Source organism: Choristoneura fumiferana, chromosome Z (genome assembly GCF_025370935.1).
Source record: "Choristoneura fumiferana chromosome Z, NRCan_CFum_1, whole genome shotgun sequence".
NCBI lineage: Eukaryota > Metazoa > Arthropoda > Insecta > Lepidoptera > Tortricidae > Choristoneura > Choristoneura fumiferana.
Window position 1 is genome coordinate 4,968,376 of NC_133472.1, and position 20,503 is coordinate 4,988,878.

At 36.1% G+C, this 20,503-nt stretch overlaps 1 protein-coding gene and 1 long non-coding RNA gene across 2 annotated transcripts in view; both read left to right on the forward strand.

The window, feature by feature from the left end:
- Positions 1-15,399, forward strand: part of LOC141440644 (uncharacterized) — a 48,981-nt gene extending 33,582 nt beyond the window's left edge. Inside the window, exon 5 of the mRNA XM_074105168.1 lies at positions 15,213-15,399. Coding sequence (XP_073961269.1) covers positions 15,213-15,399 — 187 coding nt within the window. The remainder of the gene's footprint in view (positions 1-15,212) is intronic.
- Positions 15,400-16,389: 990 nt separating this feature from the next.
- Positions 16,390-18,751, forward strand: LOC141439705 (uncharacterized). The gene is made up of 3 exons (XR_012452630.1): positions 16,390-16,492; positions 17,244-17,429; positions 18,342-18,751. It is a non-coding gene; the product is annotated as an uncharacterized lncRNA (long non-coding RNA).
- The last annotated feature ends 1,752 nt before the right edge of the window (positions 18,752-20,503 follow it).

Below are 20,503 nucleotides of genomic sequence, written 5' to 3' on the forward strand. Positions count from 1 at the left end.
GTATAGTTAAAAATGCCAAAATGCTGGGTAGTTAGCAATGTAGGTATACTAATGATGATTTGCAATATTGCCCAAGGTATGAACATTTTTGACAATATTGGTGACATGATTATTTTATCAATATTCGCAAATCATAAATTAGTATTGATACTCGTAGCGGTTCATCTCATTTCAGATGTATACCGTAAACTGCTTCAACTTTGCCTTCTGGCCCCAACATTGCCTGATTCGATTTAGAGTCGATAACTTAGCACTCTTATAGGTTTTAAACTTTCATCTACACGGGAATTATTATTACGGGGGGATAAAAGTTTAAAAACCTAGAAAGGTGCTAGTTATCGACTATAAATTGAATCAGGCAATGTTGGGGCCAGAGGGCAAAGTTGAAGCAGTTCACGTTAGCGCTTTACTTCGTGTCTCTATCACATTCCAAAAAATAGTGAAGTGACAATATCAAATAATATACTCGTGCACAAAATTATGGATATTGCATTGTGTTACAATACTAAACCAAGCGCCATCCACGAAGACGCATGATTTGGTCAATATTAGACATTAATGTCATTTTAATAAGAACCACGGCACGCGTCATCGTGAATGACTCTACCAAACACTGATATCTTACATCTGATATTGTCAAGGCACAGCTTAAGTGTTATAACTTCAATTTAATCATTTTAGAGCGTAGCTATGCGTTTAATTTGCAAAATATTGTCAACTAGCTTTTGCCCGCGGCTTCGCCCGCGTAGAATTCGGTTATATAAACTAACATAAACTATCTCTATACCAAAAATCACGTCGATCCGTCGCTCCGTTTCGACGTGAAAGACGGACAAACACATACACTTTCGCATTTATAATATTAAGTATGGATTATTTTGCGTTACGGGAATAGTTTTACTTTTACCCATACTTACCTTAAATCTCAACTTGTTGGTGACACTTTTTTCTTTAATTGCAATCTTGAAAGTTAAGTTTTAAGTGTTAACGGCGTTAAGAACCATTAACACTTAAAACATGCCTCAGATACACCAAAAATGGCAGTTTACTATGAGATGTAACCACATCTTAACGGTTTCTAAGTTTTAATTAATGCAGATAAAAGTCAAAAACTGTTGTAATATCTTGCAATAGTAACATTTTTATTCCAGTTTTAATAGCAGTTGTTTTTTTTTTAATTTTGCCATTAATACCGTGTTGTTTTAACACGTTTTGTTTTAAGTCAAAAGGCTATTATGACCATCATCAATCAATAAGGAATATGCAAGATCATTTGTAATCAATTGAAATGCATCTTTATGAAGAAAAAAATAGAAATAATTACGTAGCTTGCATCCAGCATTAATAGGAGCTATATAAGTGTCTTGGAATTATTGGGGAATGGTATCAAATCAAACCTGTCTTTTAATTGAACCATTTACAACGTTATTTTACCTTAAAAGTATATGAACGGTCATACAAAAACAGTTGACACTACAAGTGACAGTTTACGGCTGCTAAAACCGCTTAGTGCCGTTTGATTGGTTAACGTAGTAAGCCATAAAACTACCAGACGACAAACGAGGGGTTAAAATAGTCGTTTCTTCGAATTTCCACCTTATGCCATTCGTGAAGAGTCTATTGTGTGAGAAATTATTTTTACATAGGGTTAATGAACTTTTCCTTTAGTCGGGTTGTGTAAATATACTTAGGTAATGACTGATTAAATATTAGAGTACTGTAGTTTTTTTTTTTTTATTCGACTGGATGGCAAACGAGCAAGTGGGTCACCTGATGGTAAGAGATTCCACCGCCCATAGACACCTGCAACACCAGGGGGATTGCAGATGCGTTGCCAACCTAGAGGCCTAAGATGGGATACCTCAAGTGCCAGTAATTTCACCGGCTGTCTTACTCTCCACGCCGAAACACAACAATGCAAGCACTGCTATTTCACGGCAGGATTAGCGAGCAAGATGGTGGTAGCAATCCGGGCGGACCTTGCACAAGGTCCTACCACCTGCAAGGTAGGCTGCACCTGCAGGGTAGTGGTGGTAGCCCAGTGGTTTGACCTATGGCCTCTTAAGCAGACGATCGTGGGTTCGAGCCCGAGCTGGCTCAGTTTTTCGTATGTGTGAAACTACATTTGAAATTTACCATGACCTGTAGCGAAAACATAGTGAGGAAACAAAAAGATGTGAAGATATGGCCGGTTAAATTTCGCGTGACGTCACGATGCGCGACCTTAGTATGTGACGTCACAGGCTCCCCACTTCCGAACTTTTGAGCGTTTATACCTGCTTAGCTGGCAACGTTGCATTTTTGTTAGTTTTTCTCGATTATTCCACAAAAAAATTAATGAAAATTAAAAATGTGGTCTTTTAGAACTGTTTTTAATATATAAGTTAGTTAATGTTTCTACTGCAATAATTATTCATGATAGACTTTTATATTCTTTAAAAACGAACAAATTTTTATTAACGGTTTTTAAAGAAAATAGAAGTCTAATCACGAATAATTATCGGAGTATACACATTAACTTAAGTATATATTAAGAACAGTTCTATCAGACCACATTTTTAATTTTCATTAAATTTTTATAGAATAATCGAGAAAAACTAACAAAAACGCAACGTTGCCAGCTCAGCAGTTATAAACGCTCTTAAACGCGCTTCACCTTTGTAATTTTTGCTTGATTGACCAAAGAAAAAGTACATAAGCACGTGTCCAATATTAGGTATCTTATAATCTACCCAAACTATAAGTAGAATATTACTTTCGGTCGAACGCGAGCTGTACTTAAAAAGCGCCATCTAGCGGATTCAACGTGAACTTCTTAGCTACTTCATTTCCCCCAACTAATGCCTTGCTATACGCCCTTCCCCAAATTATACAAGTTTGACCTATTTTTCCGACGCAATAAAAACCATTTTACTAAGACATGTTATTCTGGGGGAACAGAATATTTCAAAACTAAAGCCCAGTTTAGACTGGCAAGAAAAAATCTTGCAAGTTGGATTACATTAACCCACCGAGCGGGGGTGTTTAATGATCGGTATAACAAGTTTTGATATAATTTCAAAGGATAGGAGCTTCACAGAACTTTTTTATAAAACCTATACTGTATTTATTAAAAATGTAAAAATAATGTGACCAGCATAATACAAATAGTGCTGCTCTCTAATTTCGGTTTTGCAAATAATCTGTAAAACAGAATATTTTATGGAATAAAGTTAAAGTAATTTATTGAATCAGGCGTTACTTTGCGGAGGTCCATATCAATGAACTAAAATAATTTCCTTGCTCACCCGCGACCTTACGATAGCTAAGCTTATGCAAAATATGCGTGTTCATGCAGTTCCTCCACCTCCACACTGTAAGAACACACACAAATCACACAAACCCATCTATCACCACCACCACACTACACTGACGCGTTTCGAACTCAACCAGAGCTCATCTTCAGAGTGACACAACCGTACACCATGCTACCAGTTGTTAAACTAACGAACCACAACCACCGTTTTAACTTGTCACTGTAACTCCCCAAGTACCCACATACGTTTTATGAAACAAAACAAAACTACCCACAAATTATTAATAATTTTTTTAACCGTCCTTCAAAACAAACTTTTTTGTTTTTTTTAAACACGGTTTCGAACTTAACCGGAGATTGTGATGTTTGTGTTTTTAAAGCGTGGAGGCGGAGGAGCTGAATGAACACAAATTGGTTGCATAAACCAGTTACTTAACATTATAAATTTGAAAATAACTCTGTCTGTCTGTATGTCTGTTACGTCTTCGGGCTTAAACCAGTTTTGATAGAAGTGAAATTTAGTTTAAAACCCTGAGAAGAACATCGCTGAGTTTTACCCGGAACATGCATAGTACCCGCGGGATAACAATAGTTCAAAACAACCTTTCATTTCCGTACAGCGTGACGTCATAGTTCGCTTTCCGCGTGCCAGCATTTACGCCTCAACTTGTTTACTTGTGCCGGTTTCTTAGGGCGTTAAGCACGAACTTTCCGCCCCTCGTGTAATGTTCATTGACGTAACCCCAAGACGTGGGCTCTGGAATAACAAGGTCTTTCATGAGTTTCCACTACCCACTTCCACGCGTCCACTGACTTGACGTTGATACGCACACAACAATTATCCATCACGAAAATACAAACTGAGACATGGATGCACGGAAAAACCAGAAAAAGAGACCAGCGCTGGGAATCGAACCCAGGTCCTCAGCAATCCGTGCTGCACCACGCTGGACAGGAATCTAGACACGAATTTTTCCTATGCATACTTATCTCAGGTTATCGTAGTCCCAACCAACCAATTTCTGCATCAAAACATTCTACCTAATATCTATGCAAAGCAAATTTATAAAACTGCGTAATAACAATATTTCAAAAATAAATTTACCTATTTAACAAACGATCTGAGGCTTACATAGTCACATTTAGGGGCTGTTTCACCATCCACTGATTAGTGTTAACTGACGGTTAAATGTGATGCCGTCTCCGTCTATTCGAACAAAACAAATAGAGACGGCATCACATTTAACCGTCAATTATGAGTAAAATATGAGTTAAAAAAACGCTCTTTCCTGAAAACACTACATTGCACATTTTTGAGACAATTTTTTATTTTAAAAAGATAGCGATATATAAGTAAAGCCACGATGGTTGATTCATTAGTCGAATGCAAATCAATTAACAAGCAAAAACCGAACGCGCCATCCATTTTTAAACTGGCAATTATAAACGGAACCGTACGGCCACGGCTGGAGAAAAATTCTTAAATTCTTATTTCAAAATTGTACAACGGAAACACCAGTGCTACCAGGTATTAAAATTTGAATTGCTAATGTTGCCAGTGATGTTGGCGTAGTGACAACTTGGTTGCTTTATGTCTATTTACGTCCACTAACGCAGTCGGCTGCGACTCATCTAACTGTCATTTATGTAAATTAAAATGGCGACCTTAAATGCATACCTACGGTAAAATTCTGAGGTCTCGTTATTTCCCTTGGGTTTGGGTTTTCGAGAAAAATGTCGCCGTTTTAAAAAGTTACAGTTATAAGTAATGACTGTAGCACTGGCTGAAGAAAATTTTGCGTAGAAGACTCAAAGAAAAGTAGAAAAAAAAATTGATTTAATGAATGAGAGATTTATTTGAAACAACGCAACAACATTTTACGTTTCGTTTCGTTAGTCGTATATTAATTGAAAAAAAAAAAAACAAAAACCACAAAGACAGGTGTTTTAGTTTTAAGTTTGACGCCAATAACTGTCAGTGGCATCGTAGCTCTCAAACGGATGGACCGATTTCGATACGGTTTTTTTTAATGGAAACTAATTCCCTGTAGGTAGTTTTTAGCTATATTTGTTATATTATACTTTGAAATTACAATGTCGGAACTTTTTCAACTTCTCTCTGTTACTTAGGGTTAATTATGTTTTTAAGACTAGGTTGAACTTGGAGCGAGCTTACGGCAGCTAACTTTATAAGTTATAAGAAACCGGAGCTTATAACCTATATCTATATCGACGTAATTGCCTATTCACGAGCTCTTAAAATAACCTGATAATCGATTTTCAGTGTTCCCAACGTCAGCAATTTTCGCCATTTTGGCTATTTGCCAGAACTGGCCACTATTTTTTTTAAACTGCTGGTTCATTGCAGTTTAGAAGAAGCAGCTAAGCTAAGATCGGCAGTGTTATGGCACTTTTGAGTTGTCAGTGTCTTTTTATTGTAATAATAATATATTGATACAGTCCGTAAATGTACCTACTATATTAAAATAATGTAGTCGTGTTAAAAACTTGTGGTGTATAGATATCATAAAATAACATTGTAAATCTGTTAAAAAAGTATATCTCGTTGAGTTTCCTGCCGGATTCTTCTCAACAGAGGTTTTTCCGAGCTGGTGGTAGATTTTTTGACATTCATAAATGCTTGTTATAGCCTACATTGAGTGAAGATATTTTGACTTTAACTTGAATCTAAAATTAAAAAAGCACAGGTGAACAACCGGCAGCATTATCGCTAATAAGCTTCCGGAGATAACCTTTCCGTAGAAGTGGTTTTGAAATTCAAAGATGGGGCAATCTCAATTTTTGTAGGGGCAATCTTGGCCCCACTAACCAAAAGTGCCCTGGGCTCCAAGGGTTGTATTGGAAGCTTAAACTGAATTTCGTTTATTTAGGCTACTAAAAGTGGCGACAAAACGCCCCGCTTTGTTGGCAACGCTGTCGAATTTTGCTAAGGGTTAGTAACAGTAAAAATAACCGGTGATCGATAATCATGAATAAAAAGTAAAGAAAGAACGGTTATTGAGTTGTTCAGTACACAGGATGTTAGAACGCTATCGCGTGTACTTATTTCGTTCCAGAATCGATGTCATCACTTTTTTGCCCTTGCTCTAAATGCGCACGCGTGTTTTGTGTTTTTAAGTTTAGGTATATTGAAATAAGCACCCATGGAATTTAATCTTTTTTAACCGACTTCAAAAATAAAAAAGAGTATATATTCGACCCTTATGTACCTATTTAATATTGTCAAAATTGAACATACACTTGAATATTTGTATGTTATCATTATAATCACGTAAAATACAGTACTCGAATGTTGTAAAAATAATTAAGTAATTAGTTTCAATAAGGTACAACAAAAAACAATACCTCTCCTTGCAATCGGCTAAAAAATAAGATTAAACTTCGAAACAAAAAGGTTAAAATAAAAGTTTTATCTTTTAATAAAATCACAAATAATATACTTACTCTTAATTGACACCATTGACATCTGTATAGGCAAATACAGTTTTAGTACTAGTTTTTAAGTTACTTGACCTAACCTTATTTTTAAAATTAGATATTCGACTATTAAAATCTGTTAATAGTTACCTACCACCCTAACAGCACCATTTTTTATTAATAAAACCACAGTGAAACTCCAATATCACTTATTTCTTTGCGGCTGAGTTATCCCCGACATATTTTGGGATTAATCCGTGGTCGTGCAATATCGTTTGACTATCCATATAGGTAAACAAACTTTGACAAAGGACGACGGATTGGTTCAAAACATGCGAAAACCTGAACAATATAAGTTAGCAATTTAAGTTTATCGTCCCCAAACAAATGTCCTAAAGAATTAAGATTTTTCGAATAAATTAACCCAATTAAAAAGCAAGGCGTCTCTTTCAGCCTTCTTAAAAAAAGGGGATGTCATTCGTGTCCCAAACCGTCGCAGGGCTCAGTCAAACTCGGCGAGAAGACCCTCCTCCCCCTCCAAGACAGTATTGTTCACACCGCCAAGCCAGGTTACAGCTTTCCAGAAAAAATAGCCTTCCCGAATGGGATCCGCCTGTCCATCGGGCCAGAAAGAACAGCCTGCCCACTAATATCCTGGAGAAAGTGAGCGAAGAAGAGTGACAATCACCGCCGTAAGTGAACTTGGTGTCCCCTCTGGTCACGCATGGTCCTGCACCTCGAAGAGACGTTGAACGACGGTCTTGCATGCTTAGCTTGCCTTAGGAGACCTGCACGTTTTATATTTTTGTGTTTTGTATATAATTAATGTTAATACAGTAATGAATGGACTGGAAACCGAAGACACCGATGAAAAAGAAGAAATTGATGCCAACTTTGTCGAACTCGAAGTCAATACATCTTTATACAATTTAGCCTTAAACGTCAAAGAATCAACTACCAGTTCGAACAAGATTTTTGAGAAGGCAGTAAGAGACAATGACAGACCTGACAGTTTTGAAAGAAGATAACGAGAGTGCAATATATACGTTCTTGAAAATCAAATGGTCTTTTGGTATAAAAATGAGAACAATGGAAAGTAAGATCAATTTGGCAATAGACGACCATGGTTTGAAAATTGATTAATATTTGAATTTAATGAAAAAAAATCTTCACGTTACCAATTAGGTTTCTATACTCGTTTGCACTAAATTACATTTTTGAACTCATCACTATTGCTATCTACATAGGCAGTCATGTTCTGAAGACATTTTTACACTGGAGAAGATATTAAACATTAACTTTTCTTCTTACACTCAATATTTTTATGATAGGTGAAGCAAAACTTATAGTAATACATTAACAGAAACAAAAGATACACGTTTAATTTTAAATGAACGAAAGATAAACGAACGAAAGTGTTTAAAATTAATTGTTACTATTTATTAATACGAAAGTTTGTAAGTGTGATACGCTTTTACGCAAAACCAGCTGGAAGAATTTGGATGAAAAGTATGAATACTATGAGTACAACGTATTATTTTTAATTTAGGTTATTTATAATGGAACATTCAACAGATTAAATAAAATTCCAAAGACACTCCAAGACACTGATGACCTAATTCTTGCTTGTAAATTTCTAATTAGTATATGTTAGTTAGATTGTCACAACATATTGGACATACATTTTTTCTTTTGTCAATAGGGCATATTAGCCAAAGCTCTGCGCTAGGGGTGACACTAGAACTCTTTATATTTAGTCGCCATGACAAATCGTGACCAAAGACCTTAATAACCAATAGAAATCATGATATAAAAAAAAATCAAAATCAAAAAAAATCAAAATCATTTATTCAGTAAATAGGCCGCAATGGGCACTTTTACACGTCATTTTTTAAAACTACCAGCGCTTTCGGAAAGACCATCATTGCCAAGAAGAATGCGCCGCAAGAAACTTGGCAGAAAGTCATTTATAGTCGTATATATACTAGTAACAAAATAATACGATATTTTACATCGATAGTAACGATACAGTCCATAAAAAAATATTGAAATAATACGATATTATGGCGTTTAAGATACTCAAAAAACGGTTTACGGTTTTGTCCTAGTGCTACACTCTGACGATAGATATGGCCCGTTAACCTCTTCACCGCCCCAGTCGGTTAGTCGTGAAATGCGTCACACGCCACGGTTATCCATAATATTCAACTCGAAATTAATCCTTCTGCAATGGAATTAAAAATCATGTTCAAATGTCGCTGGTTTTTCTGTGGCGTACAGAGCACGTCACTTCGTTTATTTTGTGGCGGTGAAGAGGTTAAACTTCCATAACGTCACGCCGTGCGTCACTGTAGCACGAGCACGCGCGCTCCGTCACAGGCCCGCTCCCGGACTTTGACGCTTTTCATTGCTGTCGTTTTTCTTTTGATTGACAAAAGGTAAAATGTTTTCGATAATGTAACTGAGACTTAATAGTATTTTTTTACCCAAGAAACTATCTAATTGCCAGACCGAATGCTTTTCGCGTTCGAAGTCACTGGTAAATGCAAGCAATAAAATCATGGACAATTTGGTAATTTATTTATAACTAATCCGTCGAATACTTGCGCTAGTTTCCTTCTGAGCTTATAAGGAGTGCGGTTGCCTTTAAACCAGCTCTGTGAAAACATTGCGAGATTGTACCATAAATACACTAGTTTTTAGACAAGACTTGTGTCCATTTTAGGGTAACATTTAATTACGGCGCCCAATCTGTCACTTTCAAATCTTTACTCGGCTAAGCAATGTAAAGGCCTAAACAGACGAGTGTCACTCGCGTCGATAAAGAGACACTCTTGTAAACACGGATAACACTTGCGTTCATATAGGTAGAGTCATTCACGATGAGGCGTGCCGTGGTTCTTATTACAATGTTGATAATGTCTAATTTTGACAAAATCACGCGTCTTCGTGGATGACACTAGGTATACAGATACATCGTTACACTGAGTGTACCATTTAAAATGTCGTAATCGCTTAAGGGGCTGTTTCACCATCCATTGATTAGTGTTAAGTGACGGTTAAATGTGATGCCGTGTCTGCAAATTTTGAGCCATATCTAACAACTAGTGCCTACCCGCTAAATCACTAAATCCAGCAACTGAATTAAAATTTCGGGATTTATAAAAAATCCCGCGGGAATTTCCGAAAATGAAATCACGATTTTTATTGACGTTACATTAAAACCAATCATGACAAAATTCATGACTCAAAGCCCAGCGGTTTTAATTTCGAGATTTTATCTCTATCCCGTAGGAATATCTGAATAAAAAGTAGCCTATGTTTTATTCTATAGATGTCACAGATAGATGTCCAGCTATCTACATACCAAATTTCATCCAAATCTATTCCGCCGTAGCATGAAAAAGCGACAAATATACACTGGCAAACTTTCGTATTACTTTGTAGTAAGAATTGAGTAGGAAGTAAGATATACATACATTATAGTTGGTACAGTCAGCAGCAAAATATGAATACAGCCAAAGTGCAAAAAATATGTATACACGACCTTAATGTTCAAGCAATAAAGTCATGGATACATATTTGTAGCACTTCGGCCGTATTCATATTTTTGTTACTGTACATGGTGTAAATAAAATCATTGGTTTGATTTGAACCTGCTGAACTACTGAGATTTGGTTTATACTTTTTTCTGTTGTAAAAGGGTGCCTGAAAGATCAATTTGCAACGATAAGATCGCCACTGTTTACTTTTTAAGCTTAAAAGTGGGCCATGATTTAGTTGGTTTGACATTACATAGAGAAGTTTAACAAACTGCCACAACATCTTTAGAGAATAAAGAAGAATAATTTTCAATTACACCTTTTGAGAACGTTGTGCAAAAAATACTAATTAGAAGATGCCAATTAGTGAACAATTTACCTATTTGAGAGGATTATGAAGCCAGAGAAATTACTGCCGTGCAAATTGAGACGGATTATAAACAAAAATAAATTGAATTGAGTCGAGGTGAACAAAGCGATAAATGTAAAGCCAAATGTTTTAATGAAATAATCGTTGAAGAAAAACTAAACCGTATGGCACGAGACATAACAAGGGTCTTTGAACTCTTCAACGGGGATAATTGTATCGTATATACCGCGCATTATTTTGATAAGAATTATTGAAGTTCTGTCATAATCTTCAATGGAGCAAGTTTTATCAATATTTTAATGACTTTACCAGGAATTTTAAGTGACAAAGTTAATAAAAGAAAAAAATGATGCAGTGAAGATGTATTAGAAGTTAATTGTGATGGTAAGACAGACCGAGTTGCAAATATAACGATGACACTCAAGGAAAATACGGTGCTACACAAGCAAGTGATTTTGGAAACGTCAGTAGCATGCAGACTGTATGCCAGAAAAAAATATAGCATAATGATGAACCAAAAAATTAACACAACGACGCTAGCACTGCTGCTCGAGGCAAAGCTAGAGTAAAATGATTTTCATAATATCAAGACACGCAATGCGAAATTAATTATTCATATCATAGAATGAAGGCACTTAACAACTTTATAATCAGAATGAGGCAAAAACAACAAAAATTTGAAGAATGTGTAATTTTGTTGATTATAATAATTTATATTACTTTGAAATTGACATTTATTTCGGCTTACCTCACTATATTGGCTTTACCCATTATCGTATACACAATAGTAGAAGAAATATTAATTAACTGCGCAAAACCAAATCTATTTAGTTTCTCGTCTGTTCGGATCCAAAATATTGGCTTCGTAGTTTTTTGTACCTACAAGCTTTTTTAAAGAAAGCTTTCTGAAATTATTATGCCCCTTTCAATATTCATTAATACCCACATAATTTAGAAGTTACAATGTGAACTTTCGTCAAACTGAATATATTATTAGTTGGTAATAAAAGCTTTTTGGGATTAAAAAAAAAACAATGTGAATTATGAGCAAGCATGGAATTTTAATCTTAATGCCGACTCCATGGTTCGCTTTAGTCTCAGCGCGGAATGAAAACACTGAACCCTGTTTATTAGAGAGAAGTAAAAAGATTGTAAGTTTCTCATCGCAAATAATCTTAAGAATACAAGTTGCGCCAAGTAGTTTGCTGTGAATAAAATCCGTCAAAGGCATTGATATATTTCCACAGCAACGCTTTTGTTGAGTTACAAATTTATACTGGGACTGTTTCACCAGTGTCGCATAAGTTGCTGATATTTTCTGAGACCGGTATATATGATGCGACTGTTTATTATGTTCGAATAAATAGAGACGTCGTCATAGACACCTATGAAATAAATGTTACAAATTTAACTGAAAGTAGTAATACAGGCTGGTACACTGTATTTATTTTTACTGCCTTTAGTTAGATTTTTGACAAAAGTTCACGCAATTCTTAAAATTTTTCCTAATAAAGCATTATGTTTATTTACAAGCTTGAGAGCACGAGTCACCATGCTCTGCTAAGTTCCTGATATCTTAACTAACAACTTATTTTTTATTGATAAACAGAGATTTCAAGGTTATCTTATAGATATCGGAAACTTATCAGAGAGTGGTAAAACAGGCTAACTCACCATACAGATCTCGATGTTTAGAACACCCAAACACTATAGAAAATATTTATAGCGTAGTAGGTATGAACGTTGACGTTGCTGCACTGGAAATGTCATTATTTATTATCATAAGAAAATTGCAATTTGCTTGCCCGACTGCAGCGAAAAACGTTAACTATTTTCATTCTAATTTGTAAATGACTAGGTATTTATTAATGTTTTATCGACGGGTCTATATCGACTGGTAGAAATTTGTTAGTCATAATGTAATGTTTAACATAACTCACTTTTTCTCTGAAACCATTTATTTTTCAGAATTGTTATAAAACAAACCTAACCTAACCTATAGAATTCCACAGGTGACCATTTAAAAAATTATGAAAACGTACGGTTTCAGCGGGGAAAAAAATATGACTAACAATAATTATGACAAACATTACATTATGACTTATAAGATTATGGCATTCGAAAGTATCCCTTTATCGACATTACGTTAGTCTAAGAAAATGTAGGATTTTTCGAGAACGAAAAAATTAGGAAATATAAATGACGCTAGGAATCGTGTATTCTAATTTGATCCACATTGATGCTACGAATTAATTAATAATACGAAAGAAATTAAGTGGAAAACATTGAAATACAACTTTTTTGTGTAGTTAGTCTTCTTGTGACTCAAATTTATACAAAACTTAATTAGCTGCTGTTGTGTGACGTTATTTTATGAACAAATCTTATGTCAAATAACCGCTTTTTCATTGCGAATACGATGATTAAAGGTTATTTGCAAAAAACTGAATCGAATGATGGTTGTAGATTTTTGTTTTCATACTTGGGCCAGTATTTTTTTTTTGGCTACACATTCACGATTTTTTTGAACTAGGTAAATTTGCTATAATGTTTTTTATACATTAAAAAATGAGTGAAGGTACTAAAGGTGTTACTTAGGTACTATTAAAAAGCCTCTAATCGCTTCAAATTGGTATCTGATCAGTTACAAGTCTTCTTTGGAATCCTTGAATCTTATAGTACAGCTTTGTAAGGGTTCTGCTGCCAAAAAACGGATAACTTCAACTTTAAACCCAATACAATCGAGTTAAGATTGGTATTGGATTACAAAACTAATATAATAGTGGGTGTTCGTTATAAAAGACGGGAACTTCGAAAGTATGAAAGCCCCGCTATTTGAATAATAAAAAGGATGCCGCTAACACTGTTTCAATAATAACAAGGGGTCTACCTGGCACATTTAAAGAATTCCGGAGCGATTCTGTCTCAAAAATTATTTTTAGACTGAATGAATGAATGAATAATTCGTATCCATTCAGTACCTATTATAATACTTTCTGATAAATTTGATATTTCATTTCGCAAACTAGCTGCCCGGCCGGCCCAGCTTCGCAAACCTAGTACTATTTTTAGCTCCGACGTTTTCTGTCATATAAAAAAGAAAACAGTCGTTCTGAAGTAAAACGCTACCATCAATATTCATTTAATCTATCTATCTTTCTTATTATCATATATTTTAAATATAACGAAGGCACCGATTTTTTTTTTGTGTTCGTTATTGTCATGCAGGACAAGGTTTGTGCTTAACACATTTAAAAAAAAGACTGGAACGGGGTCGAAGCCGCAGGGAACAGCTGATAGAATATTTGTGATGCCGCCTTTGTCTTTTCGGAAATAATAAACAGAGATCACGTCAAAGCTAATGAGAGTCGTAAAGCAGGCCCTAAGATTGAACACAAATTTGTTGCCAAATCAGCTGCTAGCTCTGCAACACACAAGCAAAATGTATTTACGAGTATTTATTTGGAAAAAGATATCTCTTGTGATGTTAATTTGTAAATATGATAACTATGTGAAAATGATATTGTAATTTTACAACAGACATTTCAATTTTAAATTACTGCGCAAAATTACTTTATAAACTGTTCCCACGCTAGGCCAGGGTACTGGACTGACTTTTAAAAACGTCATCATCATCATCATGCCAGCCGTAGGACTTTCATTGTTGGAGACAGGCCTATTCTTATGAGTAAGAATGTAACAATTAATGCCCATAAGTATTATATATAATATAATGACTTGGTTCTCTATCGTTTGCCTGAATGTATCGTTTTCCAGAATTTTCATTTACCATAAAGTAATTTATTTCTGAAATAGTGATTTCTTCAGAGTTGATATTAAACTAACCTAACCTAACCTACTGCATTCTATATGATGACATTTTAAAAAATCCTGAAAACAGAACGGATCTATATATTTTATGGCAAACGTTGGTATGGCAAGTGAAATTCGGACAAGGAAAGGTATGACTTGTCTTGACAAAGAAAATTAAACAATACAATATATTACATCAGCTTTTAAAAGCAGCTACGCTCGTTTAAACCGCGTAATTGGATTTCGCGAAATTTCCGTGGAATTCGGAAACATTTCGCTAACGTTTACGTAAAAAAACTAAGTACCAAATATCATAGGGACATAATAATGGTTGAAACTATGGGATTTTATCCCGATCCCGTGGAGTTTCAGGATAAAAAGTAGTCTATATGTTAATCCCGACTTTGTCCTACACATGGTCTTGAAATCCTGAATAATTCACAGTTTCAGTATAAGATGTATTTGGCTAAATGAAACAATTGAAGCTTCAGGGAGTTGGAGATGTGCAGCCGTGAGAGTCCGGCACTCTCTGGGTCCTTCCTTCCATTCGACCATAATGAAAATTACTGGACTGTACGCCGCCGTCTCTTAAAAATTAAAATTAAGGAACAAAAGCAAGGAAGGACCTGTCTTTGGCCATTAAGGGCCAACACAAAAAAAATGAAACAATTGTGAAAAGAATCATATGTAAAAAAAAAATTTGGCGAAATGAAAGGATACCAGATAGATAACACAAGGTGATGTTTTGTTGCAGACGGAGCGAGTTCTTAGGATGCGTCTCGTTCCCTCTAAAAGATGCAATTAAGAGCGACGTCGCCGGCTCTTTCTACCTTCAGCGTGCGCTGGCGTCCGCATGCGCTAGAGAACTAAACAAAATGGCGACCGACAACATAGACACTAGCACAGAAGAGAAGGAGAATTGCAATGACAAAGGTACGTAAATATTAAATACTAGTCTACCTGCGGCTTTACACACATTAACTATTTGATCCGGTAGTTAAAATTGAAATTCTGGAATTTCACAAAATTACGGAAAATCCAAAAATATCATGGTCTTCATTGACGTGTTAAGAAGAACTGCGCAAAATTTGATGACTAGACCCAGCTGTTTAAATTTCAAGATTTATTCCAGCAAATGTTATTTCAGCTATCTCCGCATAAAATTTCATCGAAATTCATTCAGCATAAATAACACACGCATATAGTAGTTTATTGATTTATTTATATTGTAGTTTATGTATTATATTGTTTAAAAGACTGTATAGTAGCTTCCACAATTTTATTTTTTTCCTTAAACACTCTTTGTCGGACCCTAACTGATTGCTCCTCTCATCTACTCAAGGGTTGACTGGTAGAGATCCCTTAAAGGGATAAGTCCGCCTTTTTACAAGTATCTCAAAGTTTGTCAATTGTGTTTTGTTTATTTTCTTTTGTACAATAAAGAGTTTACATACATACATACATACATACATACACACGTGTTTGTGTGTCACACACACACACAATCATCATCATCATCATCATCATCAGCCCGAAGACGTCCACTGCTGGACAAAGGCCTCCCCCTTAGAACGCCACAATGAACGACAACTTGCCATTGCATCCACCGGTTCCCGCTACTCTCACGATGTCGTCAGTCCACCTGGTGGAGGCCTGCCAACGCTTCGTCACACACAATCATTTTCGCATTTTTAATATTAATACTAGGATCTATCAACTCGGCCAATGGAACTAAGGCAAACATGTTTTTTTTACATACATTTTTGGGTAGGTACTTAAGGGCTATAATTGTCTGCACTTGATGATCAATCAGATCTCGTATTAAAAGTGTAAAATCCCTCCTCAATTAACCCCTCCTTTTTCCAGGTGGAAATCTCAACGGTCCGTCGGGGCAGACAGCGGTGGCTGCCGCTCTCCAACGGAGGCCGACGAGCACCTGTTCTTAAGATACTTGGAGCTGGACCCGCCTGATGATGCAGCAGCGCCCAGGAAGTCGCAGAGAAATGGGCGGACGCCTTTCACTACTACTAGGAAGTAAGACTAAGTCCCGCTTTTATTACTACTACTATGTACTACAAAGTAAAACTAAGTAGTCCCGCGTTTCTCTACCACCCACTAGGAAGCAAGATTAAGTCCCGCCTTTTATTACTACTAGAAAGTATGACTAAGTCCTTGATATTCAATGAAGTGCAATGAAACTAGTTGAAAATGTCCTGTTTTAGTAGCAGTATACACTGTCCAGGTACACACACATAGGTCACATGTGCCCAAATTTGATTTAAATTCACCATTTTAGCGTAAACCATAAAAATAATAGCCTTAGCCCGGAGCTTTGCCCACGTTAACCACGGGGTCAAGCAGCTGAATTGAAATTCCGGGATTTCACATTCACATGCAATTCTCCTATGAAAATTGCAAAAAGTCCCTTCTAGTGCACCTTAATCTGAACCTTCCTTGGTTAAGGCGGTCATTATTAGAAAACTATTGGGCCAGAAGATTATAACTACTTAGTTACAGTTACAGTTCCACAAGCCGTCTAGCTGTGCGAAACTTTCTCGGGCTCTCACTTCTCTCACTTCTCACAACTTATACGTGCTACATCATTGTCATTTTTGTTTGATTAACAACATTTTTTTTTGATAATGACTGAAGGAATAAGTAGAATAATTATTTATTTACCCAAGAGACTACGTGTTATCCAGTGCCCTACTTAGCTCAGTTTAGGATCACGTGAATTGGCGCCCATTGTCCACGATATCTGCCACTTACTTTATCTCTTCTTCAGACTCACGCGCGCGAGCAGCGGTGGCTTTGGCTTCACGGTGGTGTGGACGCGGCCGCCGCGCGTTGAGAGAGTCGCCGCCGGCGGCTCCGCTGAGCGGGCGGGCCTCCGCGCCGGAGACTACATCGTTTTTGTCGGCAACAAGAATGTTGTTACGTCTAACGAGGAGGAAGTACGGGGGCTTGTTAAGTAAGCATGAGATTAAATTAACTTGAGTAAGAAGAGAACAGTGGTTGGGTCATTATTCGGGCGTTTATTCCATACGATTTTTGTGGGCACGTTTTTATTGACATGGTAGAAGCACAAAATACAGATAGTTCAGATGTCAATATCCTGTATGTACTTCACTTTTCATACCTACGCTCGGCGGTCGCTCTAAGGTTGTCAACTATGGCTTATGCACCAAAAAACTATCGTGGTAGTGGCACTCTTATCTAGTTGTTTGATTTATTGTTGTGAATGAAACGGGAAGAATGGAAATATTAAATATTTTAAGTTTAATGTCATTGTTATATTATAAATTTGTCACAGAAAATATCTTGCGACGATTTCGTTATTGGCGAAATTCACGATTATTTAATTTAAACAACCGTCCACTGAACAGTTATAATAACTTTTTTTTTGTTGCTCCATTATTGCACAAAAAAGTTCACAGACGCGTGTCTCAAGCGGATGGCACTCGCGCTCACACTGGTCCCAACCGGCCCGAGATACCGTGTCCATGAGCAGTGTCTATGTGTGCGTTGCTCGAGCGCACTTGTACGAGTATGGCGATTGACTTCTGAACTATCTGTGTTTTGTGGTAGAAGATTGTTACAGTTCAGAACTTTATTGACTTAATGCCTTAAAATTAAAGTCGTGTTAACATATTTTGGTAACTTTCGCCGTATTCCTTAACCTTTTCATAATCAGATCTGGACAGAGGCTCCACCATGGTACGCGAACGCGATCCAATTTCTTTACCTATACTTAACGATAGTGAAATGTCCACTCTACGAGTATGCCACTGGTAGATAGCATCTTGATACTAACTCCTACACAAAATATAACAAAGCTTAGTACATTTTATTTATTAACCCTTCAATCATCTCTTTTTCACAGATCAGCCGGCCAGACTCTCAACTTGGAAACCTTTAGGAAAGTACCCCAGAACGGGGTGGGAGCACGTCCCCGCCTGGCTCAAGTCACAATCCCCTTCCCGGAATCCACTCCTCCCCCCGCGCCGAGGTCCCCCCGCGTCGTCGCCCCGGCGTCGCCCGCGCCCGTCGCGCGACCTCCAACAGCCTGTTCATCAACTAGCCAATCCCTGGACAGACGCAAACTTCAGCTACCCCAAGTCACGTTCTCGAAAGAGGTTGGTAATGGAATTATAGTTTAGATCTTGAACAGCCATGGAAGTAGTGATTCCTTGAAAACTGTTTAGCTATATCCTTAGAAACCTATACAGTTAGGTCACGCTACACATCTAGGACTTGAAGTAAGAGTAGAACGTGATCTTTCGATAACTGTTGCGCTTCAAGCGACTTAATGGAATTTAGCTATTTTCTTTTTAAGTTTGCATCTGATAAACTTCATCGTTATATGGTATCTAGCTGCCCGCGATTCGTCATTAGTTATCGGCGTCTATAAGGTATCCTATGCTTGATCTTGAGTTAAAATATCTATATACCAATTTCATCAAAAATCGGTTCAGGACGTGAAAGCGTAACAGACCAGACGACACAGTAACAGATAACTTTCGCTTTATAATATAATAGGCTTTGTAGTGATGATAATAAGGGTCTTAAGCTTTTAATTCAAGCTAGCAATATAATAATCCAGACGAAATGAGATTCACATAACGACGCTTTTGTGTCTCTTAATTATATCAGCGAGTGCTCTGTTTCTAGTTTTAAAATAAAAATCCTGAGCCTCATAAATATATCAGTATTTCTGGTTCTTATTAGCATGAGAATACCACAGTGTCAATCTTAATATCAGATATTATTTTATGTCTGGATATGATTGAGCAAGATATAAACAAAAATAGCGTAGCGTCCTATGCTTACCTAAAAGTTTGTGAAATCTAACAATGTTTAAATTAGATTGATAACAGAATATTCCATTAGTGTCTTGATGCGATCTTCATTAAGTATTTTATAATTTTCTCAAAGCTATTTACTTCCTTTTAATGTTCTGCTCTGAAACGTTTGGAAATATAATAATTTGTAAGATAATCATCTATTTGTAATTTATTTGCCTCGTCTTTTATCATAAAATTTTGTAAATTTGAGTCTCTCTTATGGCGTACTAGTCAACTATTAGAATTTTGAACGAATTTATAGTTTATAAATTGGAAAATAAAATTTCTTTTTCATATGGAAAACGGTGCTAGTGTGTAGTTCTTTGATTGTGTGTGGGTTTTTTAGCTAGTTCTTCTAATTTTGTTACTTTGTACAGTAGTGTTTTACTATAATTTATTTGTATAAAGCTTACGTCGTATACTTGTAGGTACTTCATACATTCCATTTAATAAATTATAATTTTGTAGTCTTAATGCGTGTGTTTTGTAAAGTTGTATTATTTAAGATTAGATTATATCATGGTACTTAGGAAATGATTGATTTATATTTTTTATAAAAATCATATGTTTTTGTAATTCGCCGTGTTATAATTCTTTAATATTAGTTTTAAGTCACTTCAATGGGGAATCGTTACGTTTATGCCTTAAGCTATTTTTGTTGTTTTGTTTTTCTTATGCAATCCATAATTTGTGTGTTACTTTATTTTTAATTTAACTACACCTGCGTTTTGTACATTATTTTAGTGAACATATATTTTTTAATTCTAATTTATTTTACTCGTGTACTTGAAATTTTTGGTTCCTGTTATATTAATTTTGTTTCTAATTTATGTTCTTTTGTGTTAGTGCAAATAAATTTATTGCTTTTATGTTTTTTCTTTTTATTTTCGTCATATCATCATCACCCTTTGAATTAACAAATTACAGAAAATATTTTTTATAGGTCCGTAAGTGAAAAATATAGTTAGAGTTATGTGAACCCAAAATGGCAGTTATTTACAACGTGGCGGGCCAGTGAAGTTGTTCATGCAACGAGGCAATTTTGCTTTGCCTGTCTTAAAGGATCGGTATTAATAAACGTAGAGCCTTTTCGGCGGAGGCGCAAGCCAATGATGCCGGGGCGGCGCAGCCCTTTTAAGGGCTTGGTCGCCGGACGTGACTGACTTTCGACGTGACTGGGTATAGGGGGGATGTTGATTGG